Source organism: Megalobrama amblycephala, linkage group LG1, assembly GCF_018812025.1.
Source record: "Megalobrama amblycephala isolate DHTTF-2021 linkage group LG1, ASM1881202v1, whole genome shotgun sequence".
In the NCBI taxonomy this organism is placed as follows: Eukaryota; Metazoa; Chordata; class Actinopteri; order Cypriniformes; family Xenocyprididae; genus Megalobrama; species Megalobrama amblycephala.
The window spans coordinates 5375552-5384594 of NC_063044.1; the positions used below are offsets into that span (position 1 = coordinate 5375552).

The 9043-nt window shown below is 50.8% G+C and overlaps 1 protein-coding gene across 1 annotated transcript in view; it reads right to left on the minus strand.

Moving 5' to 3' along the window:
* Nucleotides 1–634: 634 nt before the first annotated feature.
* The window catches only part of LOC125260733 (cytochrome P450 2K6-like), a 15219-nt gene continuing 6810 nt past the window's right edge, over nt 635–9043 (minus strand). The window contains exons 3-9 of the mRNA XM_048179269.1: nt 3068–3217; nt 2825–2985; nt 2482–2661; nt 2238–2379; nt 1447–1631; nt 1223–1364; nt 635–1140 (exon numbers count right to left, since the gene is read on the minus strand). Of these exons, the coding sequence (XP_048035226.1) occupies nt 953–1140; nt 1223–1364; nt 1447–1631; nt 2238–2379; nt 2482–2661; nt 2825–2985; nt 3068–3217 (1148 nt within the window). The 3' untranslated portion in view covers nt 635–952. The remainder of the gene's footprint in view (nt 1141–1222; nt 1365–1446; nt 1632–2237; nt 2380–2481; nt 2662–2824; nt 2986–3067; nt 3218–9043) is intronic.

Consider the following 9043-nt stretch of genomic DNA (forward strand, 5'->3'; position numbering starts at 1 on the left):
GTCTATACTGCCAGAATTCTAATAGAGGAGAAGAAGAAGAGAGCTAGTTCAAGATGAGCATTTATGGCTAAAACTTTCAAAAATTGAAAAAAAAATTCAATTTTTTTCAGAAAATGAGCAATGGTTTCACTAGATAAGATCCCTATGTAACATAGTTCATATGTACGGGAAGAAGGAGGATGGAACCAGCGAACGTTAAAACAATAATCTTTAATAAAATAAACAAACAACAAAACGAAAGTAATGCCGGCAGACCCTCGCGGACGTCTGCCGGCCACACAAACATAATAAAACATAAAATAATATCCAGGCCTGGTCCTCTCTCGTCCTTCACTGTCGTCACTCCTCCTTTTATGCCTCCGGAGCTCCTCCGTAAGAGACTCGAGGCCAGCGCGCCTCGCAGGTGATGCTCATTATCACCGTTCCCTCACGGCTCTCGCCTGCTCTGCTCGTCACACCTTATTTCTCATCTGGGATCGTGTAGAACAATTTGAAGCTGCAGTGAAACTAATTTTGAACCTTCAACTGTTTGGTGCCCATTGTAGTCTACTATAAGGAGAATAATTCTGGAATGTTTTCATCAAAAACTTAAATTTCTTTTTGACTAAAGAAAGAAAGACATGGACATCTTGGATGACATGGGGGTGAGTAAATTATCAGGAAAAGTTTATTTAAATGTGGACTAATCCTATAAGTGCAATTTAAATTCAAAATGTTTCCTCAGGTTTAAACAATAATAACAACATTTGATTAATTTTACATATTATACATTCTTATATATTCTTCTTACATAAGAAGAGCAAAGGCACTATTCTATCTAAAAGGAAGCATTGAATAAACACTGAATGTGTTTCCAATAAAAACCTACATTAAAAATGCAACACACACAAGAAAAACATTAAATGACAATGTCAGTCCAGCAAAAAGGTAATAATTAACAGTATATATAACTTTAAGACCGCTTCACTGCACACAGTTTGTGTGGGGCCGGGTTCAGGGTGAAGCCCACCGCTGGTGTGAGATCCAGATCATCTTCAGAAACTCCAGGAGGAGGAGTGAAACGGAAATGCTGAAGGAGGAAGGTGAAAAATAGAAAGAGCTCCATCCTGGCCAAACTTTCTCCAAGACAAACCCTGCGGCCTGAAAAAACAATAAGTAAACAATTAACAAAAAATCACCTGTGATGGCATAATATAATTAGTGAATTTAAAGTCCACTGCACCTGCAGAGAAGGGCATGAAAGCATCCTTTTTTATAAACTGGCCCTGCTTATTTAGGAAATGTCTTGGGTTGAAGCTGTCAGGAGTTTCCCACTCATTTTCATCCCTCAATACAGATACCAGTAGTGGGAACACACTGGTACCCTGCATAAAACAACACAAATGATCAGTGATAAATGGTTCAAAAACACATCAAGAACATTGCATGTTCTTATTGGAGCCAGACCTTCTTGATGAGGTATCCGTTCAGGTGAACATCACAGGTGGTCTTATGGGGGGGTGTAATGGGTATTATGTTTGCCAGTCTCTGGGTTTCATGAATCACAGCGTCTGTGTAAGGCAAGTTCTTCCTGTCCTCCACCACTGGCTGACGTCCACCAATCACTCGGTCAATCTCACCTTGGACCTCGGCTTAGTAACATTTACAGGACGTTAGACCACATTATAAGATTATATAACAGTACTATTACATTGTTTATTCTGGCTGACACTTTGCATGGCTAATAATTAGCTATGCCTACTTGTAGAATTTTCACAAAATTCTCATTTTTTCTAGATAATGCATTTGTTCCCTGTGGTTGGTTGCATAAACCTAGCCTCTATGTTAAGACTGTGACTTAAGATCTAGTTTGACCAAATAGCAGTTAGTTAGGGCTAATCAGTCTTACTTTTCTGATACAAATTAGACCAATCTACCTTTTTATGTAACTGACTTTACAAAGTTAGTACCAGTCTTGAAGAAAAAATTAGCTGACTTTAGTTTTAAGACTACTCTAAGCAGTTTATGCAACTGGCCACTGGTATGAACTTGACTTTGATAAAGAACTCTTTTGTTTTCTCTGTGAGCCATTTTTACAAGAAAATACTACTTTCTACTTCAAATCTATTGTGTAACTTGCCATCTCTTTGTCATTATTACTGTATTTTTCTAGCAATTTCTGAGTGAGAATTGTTTCTGCAACTTTTTTTTTCTGAGTGTTTAAATGCAAGCATTAAAATGATCATTTGCAGCTATACCTTGTATTTCAGGGTATTTGGCCATTAGCAGAAGACTCCAGCGTAGCGTTGTGGCCGTAGTGTCAGTACCAGCAGCAAACAGATTGTTGATTGTACAATATATATTCATTGAATGGTACAAAGAGTCTGTTTTTCCAGATTCCTGCAGAAGTCATGATGGTGACAGTCAAAAAAATAAAAAATAGATTTCAGAACATTAAAAATGTAATTGTGAATTATTATTTTTTAAACATATAAACAGTACCTTGTCCTTCTGCTGTCGTATGAGGAAAGAATCACCGATTCCTCGGGGCTCCTGAGGGTTCAGAGTCTTCTTCAGACCATTTAATAGTTCCTTGCTTTGTTTGAACGTTTCTCTGACATTGTTCACAATATGTTTCTGATTCGACACAAAAGGACGAAGCCAAGGAAACATGTTGTAGAGCTACAAAGAAGAAGAATTGCAAAGAATCTTAATGTACCATTGAACACTGTACATACACCATGACAAATACTTCAAAATTATGAATTATAAACAATACATCTCTACTGTACTTCTTGAATAAATAAAAATGACAATCAGAGTATGAATTATTGGTAGACTGTACCTGAACTGAAGCTGATCCAATCATCTTGATGTTTTCGTACGGTCGTCTGACCATGTGATGTAACTTAGTGTCGCTGTACTCAAATCTGGTGCAGTAGACAATGGCAGAGATGACGTTTGAAACAGCCATGGCTATTGGCAGAGTTGTATCAAATGGTTTTCCTGCGTATGGGTGAACAAGATGTTAATACTAAAATCAGTTTAAGTCACATCATCATCTTTTCCTTGTAAATTACAATCTTACCTTCAAACTTCTCAAATTCCTCTTTTAAATATTGCGATTCTTCAATAATAATCTCTTCACTTCTTTTCTTTCCCATTCCGAAGTCTCGCAGGTTCAAGAGAGCAAAGCGTCTCATTTCTCTCCAGTTTTCACCATTAGAAAACAAAATCCCTAGAGAGGAATAATGTATTAGTCCAAACAAAGTGAACTGACAATAACTAGCTAACATCACCTGGTCAGATTTTCTCTTGTCTTTTTTTTTTTTATTTATTTATTTTTTTTTTTTAACAAAAACATGACTTATAAACACAAAGTTACAGTCACCAGAAAAAAGAAAACGTCTCGGTTACATAGGTAACCCTCGTTCCCTGAAGGAGGGAACGGAGACGTACGTCGGACAGACCGACGAATAGGAATCTCGCCAGAGAGGCCAATCTACTTCGAGTGTAACTAAACGAGCCAATGCACATTGGCATGCAATCATATGCATCAGCTGCTTACCTCGCAGCGCGGGTATATAATGAGCAGCAGGTGCGTTGCATCTTCAGGTTTTCGCTGAGGAGCCGAACCCAGCAGGCGGCAGCATCAGCAGGACAACGCCTGTGGCGACGGGACATACGTCTCCGTTCCCTCCTTCAGGGAACGAGGGTTACCTATGTAACCGAGACGTTCCCATTCAGTCGGTCACGTTCGACGTACGTCGGACAGACCGACGAATAGGAATCCCTACCAAAGCGCCACAGGAGCTGCCCTCTTCCAGCGCTCTGTCGTGAGCCACCTGAACCCCCTTGCCTAAGGACGGTGGGACCAGGCTCACGCAGAGAGGGTCGATCACTGTTGTTCCCAAAACCCACTCAGTGCGACAATTGGATAACGCTGGGAAAGCGTAGCCTTACATGCGATAAGGAACGCTGCGGAAGCCATATCCTTCCCCGAAGGAGTTATATGGAAGAGAACATATGGACTAACCTTGTAGGTTGTACAACATATGGAAGAACTGGGGTGACTCCACTCGGTGAGAGATGGGTCTCCCAGAGGGAAAGACACGGGCTTCGTTTAGGAGCAGCCGTGGAAAAGCCATATGGGATCCCCGTAGGGTCACACATATGGAACCCAGCCTAGATCCGGTTCTCAAGGATCCAACGGAGTATAGGCCTGGCGCCAGACGCTCCGCCACGTCGGCTGCCGAGGGGTAACCGGAGGACTCAACAGGGTCTGCCCGAAGGGACTCTCTGGAGAATAGAACGCGCATGTAGCGCAGCAAGCCGACACTAAGCCGGGGCCTCTCCGTGCCTCTGACCTGAGGCGAGAACACGGGAGGAGACCGGCTCGACACGAAGGCTATAGTATCTAGCGAACGTGTTAGGTGTCGCCCAGCCCGCAGCTCTACAAATGTCTGTTAGCGAGGCGCCACGAGCCAGCGCCCAGGAGGATGCTACACCTCTCGTGGAGTGAGCATGCAACCTGAGCGGGCAGGGCACGCCCTGAGCTTGATAAGCCAGGGCGATGGCATCCACTATCCAGTGGGCCATCCTCTGCTTGGAGACAGCCTTTCCCTTCTGCTGGCCTCCGTAACAGACAAAGAGCTGGTCTGAGGTCCTGAAGCTTCGAGTTCTGTCTATGTACAGTCGCAAGGCGCGAACTGGACAGAGCAAAGCCAGGGCTGGGTCTGCCTCCTCCGAGGGCAGCGCTTGCAGGCTCACCACCTGATCCCTGAAGGGAGTGGTAGGAACCTTGGGCACATAGCCAGGCCGGGGTCTCAGTACCACGTGGCTGTCACCCGGCCCGAACTCTAGGCACGATTCGTCGACCGAAAAAGACTGCAGGTCCCCTACCCTCTTGATGGAGGCCAATGCCACCAGCAGCAAAGTCTTCATAGAGAGAATCTTTAAGTCTGCTGACAGCAAAGGCTCAAAGGGAGCAATCTGAAGTGCTCTTAGCACCAGAGCGAGGTCCCAAGAGGGTATGGAGGGGGGACGAGGAGGATTTAACCGTCTCGCCCCCTAAGGAACCTGACGACCAGGTCGTGCTGACCAACAGTTTTGCCATCTATGTGGTCGTGGTAAGCGGATATGGCAGCAGTATGGACTTTGAGGGTGGAGGGGGACAGCCTACGCTCCAACCCTTGCTGCAAGAAGGAAAGCACGACTCCGATCGAGCATCTTCGGGGGTCTTCTCGGCGAGAAGAACACCACTCGACGAACAGGTTCCACTTCGAGGCGTAAGCACGTCTCGTAGACAGTGCACGTGCCGAAGTGATGGTGTTAAGTACCTCAGGGGGTAAGTCACCTAGAACCTCCGCGTCCCGTCCAGGGACCAGACATGGAGTTTCCAGAGGTCTGGACGCGGGTGCCAAAGAGTGCCCCGTCTCTGAGAGAGGAGGTCCTTCCTCAGAGGGATGGGCCAGGGAGGGGCTGTCGCGAGGAGTGAGAGTTCTGGGAACCAGGTCCAGTTGGGCCAGTAAGGCGCAACTAACAAGACCTGCTCCTCGTCCTCCCTGACTTTGCACAGGGTCTGTGCAAGTAGGCTCACTGGGGGAAACGCATATTTGCGCGGGCCCCGGGGCCAGCTGTGAGCCAGTGCATCTGTCCCGAGTGTCCCCTCGGTCAGAGAGTAAAACAACTGGCAGTGGGAGGTTTCTGGTGAGGCAAACAGGTCTACCTGAGCCTCTCCGAACTCTCTCCAGATCAGCTGAACCACCTGGGGGTGGAGTTGCCACTCTCCTGGCAGCGCAGCTCGTGATAGCTCGTCGGCCACACGGTTGAGCACACCGGGGACATGAATGGCGTGAAGCGACCTCAGATGCTTCCGACTCCAGAGGAGGAGATGGCGGGCGAGTTGCGACATGCGACGGGAGCGTAGACCACCTTGACGGTTGATGTACGCAACGGTCGCAGTGTTGTCCGTACGGACCAGTACATGCTTGCCCTGAAGCAGGCCTTTGAGGCGGCTTAGAGCAAGGCGTACTGCCAGCAACTCGAGGCAATTGATGTGCCAATGCAGATGGGGTCCCGTCCAAACCCCTGAGACTGCATGCCCGTTGTACGTGGCACCCCAGCCGGTGGCAGAAGCATCTGTGAAAACCACAGCATGCCGGGACACCTGTTCTAGGGGCACTCCTGCCCGAAGAAACAAGGGGTCCGACCACGGACTGAAGGTTAGGCGGCACTCCTGAGTGACTGGCACCCGGAACGTGCCGCGTTGCCACGCCCATCTCGGGACTCGGCCGTGAAGCCAGTGCTGAAGCGGTCTCATATGAAGCAGACCGAGCGGTGTTACAGCCGCTGCAGCCGCCATATGCCCCAGGAGCCTCTGAAAGAACTTCAGTGGGACCGCTGTCCTGCCGTTGAACGTATTCAGGCAGTTCAACACCGACTGAGCACGTTCCTCTGTGAGGCGTGCTATCTGTTCGACCGAATCCAACTCCATACCGAGAAAAGAGATCCTCTGCACTGGGGCGAGTTTGCTCTTTTCCCAGTTGACCTGAAGCCCCAACTGGCTGAGGTGACTGAGCACCAAGTCCCTGTGTTCGCACAACTGATCCCGAGACTGTGCTAGAATAAGCCAGTCGTCTAGATAGTTGAGAATGCGAACACCCCGTTCTCTCATGGGAACAAGGGCTCCCTCCACGACTTTCGTGAAGACGCGGGGAGACAGGGCCAGCCCGAAGGGTAGGACTCTGTACTGGTATGCTCGACCTTCGAACGCGAATCTCAGGAATGGCCTGTGTCGCGGAAGGATCGAAACATGGAAGTACGCGTCCTTCAGGTCGATCGCTGCAAACCAATCTCGGGGACGGATGCACTCGAAAATGCGTTTCTGCGTGAGCATTTTGAACGGTAGCTTGTGGAGGCTCCGATTCAAAACTCGCAGGTCCAAGATCGGTCGTAACCCGCCGCTTTTCTTGGGTACAATGAAGTAGGGGCTGTAGAACCCTGACCTCAAATCGGCTGGAGGGACTGGCTCTATCGCGTCCTTCGCCAGTAGGACTGCGATCTCCGCACGCAAGACAGGGGCATCGGCATCTTTCACTGAAGTGAAGAGGATGCCCCTGAACTTGGGGGGGCGCCGGGCGAACTGAATCGCATAGCCGAGCCTGATGGTCCGAAGGAGCCAGCGAGACGGACTGGGGAGCGCTAGCCAGGCTCTCAGAGACCGCACAAGCGGCACCAAGGGGACCACCGGCGTACCCGCCGCGGGGCAGCGAGGTGGAACGCAGGGACGCGGCCCGGGGGGCTCTCTGTGTGAGGCGGCCAGAAGCGGGGTCACAGTGTGCTGTGCAACACTTACCTGCTTCCACGGGTGGACAGAGGGAGCAGTCGAGGTTTTGCCTACCTGCTGCTCGCTGCTGTCCGCTGGCGACAGAAGAGTTGGATGAGAGTGGTGAGGTTCTAGCCCTCCCACTGCTCTCCGAGCCCTCTTCGGACCCGGAGATAGAGGAAACTGCTCTTTTATTGAAAATTTGGGTACCGCTGGCCGTTGAGCCAGCGGCGGAACAAAAAGGGGAAACAAAAGATTCTCCACCCGGCCCTCCTCCGGGGGAAGGAGCGGTGCGGTCACCACCTCCTGAAGAGCAGTCCCATCCATCTCCGGGTCGCCCGTCCTAGGGCCGCTTGGACTTGGCCTTGCCACCCTTCTTCTTAGGGGGTGGCTGGACGGGCTGGGCACCCCGCCCGCGACCGGCTCCACGACGCCGCTTGGATGGAGGCTGCTGCTGCTGGGGCGTGGGAGCGTGGGCGGCTGCAGGGGGGCGCCCTCGGCGACGGGCAGTCTGAGGTGCCGCCGGCGGTGGAGGTGCAGCAGCTGACCGCCTCGGCAGGATGTGGCTGATGGCCTCAGACTGCTTTTGTACAGCCGAGAACTGTTGGGCAAAGTTCTCAACCGCGTCGCCGAAAAGGCCGGTCTGGGACACGGGGGAATTAAGAAACCTGACTTTGTCGGTATCCCTCATGTCCGCGAGACACAGCCAGAGATGGCGTTCCTGGACCACCAAAGTGGACATCGCACGACCCACTGACCGCGCCGTAACCTTCGTCGCACGAAGCGCGAGGTCCGTCGCGGCACGAAGTTCTTGCAGAACTTGCGGATCATGACCACCCTCGTGCAGGTCCTTCAGTGCCTTGGCCTGATGGACCTGCAACAACGCCATAGCGTGTAAGGCGGAAGCGGCTTCCCCACAGGCCTGATAAGTCTTGCCGGTAAGATCCGACGAGTACTTACAGGCCCGGGAAGGGAGAGACGGCTCCCCCCGCCAGGTGGAGTTAGGGCACAGTTGCATAGCAACGGCCCGTTCCACAGGGGTATGCGCGTATAACCCTTAGCCGCTCCACCATCAAGGGTGGTGAGGGAGGAGGACCCACCGACACGGCTTCGGGCAGTAAAAGGTGCGACTGCGCCGAATCCTCATCCCCAGAAGCGTCAGGCTCACCCTCCGATGCAGCGATCGACATCCGGTCGTCTTGGGGAGCTCCGAAGGATACGGATGGTACACACCTCTGGGGTGGTCCACCGCTCTCCCCCGGCAGCTCTACTGGCTGCGGAGCGCAAGAGGGGTGAGGGTTCCTAGGGGGTTGGTTCCCCGAAGGAAACGCGCTCACCGTAATCCTCAAGTCACCGGTCCCACCGCCCGAAGCAACCCTCTGAGGAGGATTGGAACGAGGCGCCAGGACCGGGACTCCACCCCTTTGCAGAAAGTGGAGTCTCGACCGCAACTCCGCGACGGTCATCTTCCCACAATGGGTACATGACTCGTCCACAAACGCCGCCTCAGCGTGCCTTAAGCCCAAGCACGCGATACAGCGTTGGTGACCATCCCGAGGCGCCAGGTAACGACCGCATCCAGAAACACACAAGTAGAACGACATCTTTAAAAAGACGCGAACTACTCGTGTAAGCTCTTTCAAGGACTGACTCTTTTAGGTGCTGAAGCACGCAGGGGAAAGGCCGCTGCAGCACAGACAGGGAAATGTGCAGCCTGTCGTGTGCACTCTCCTTGAA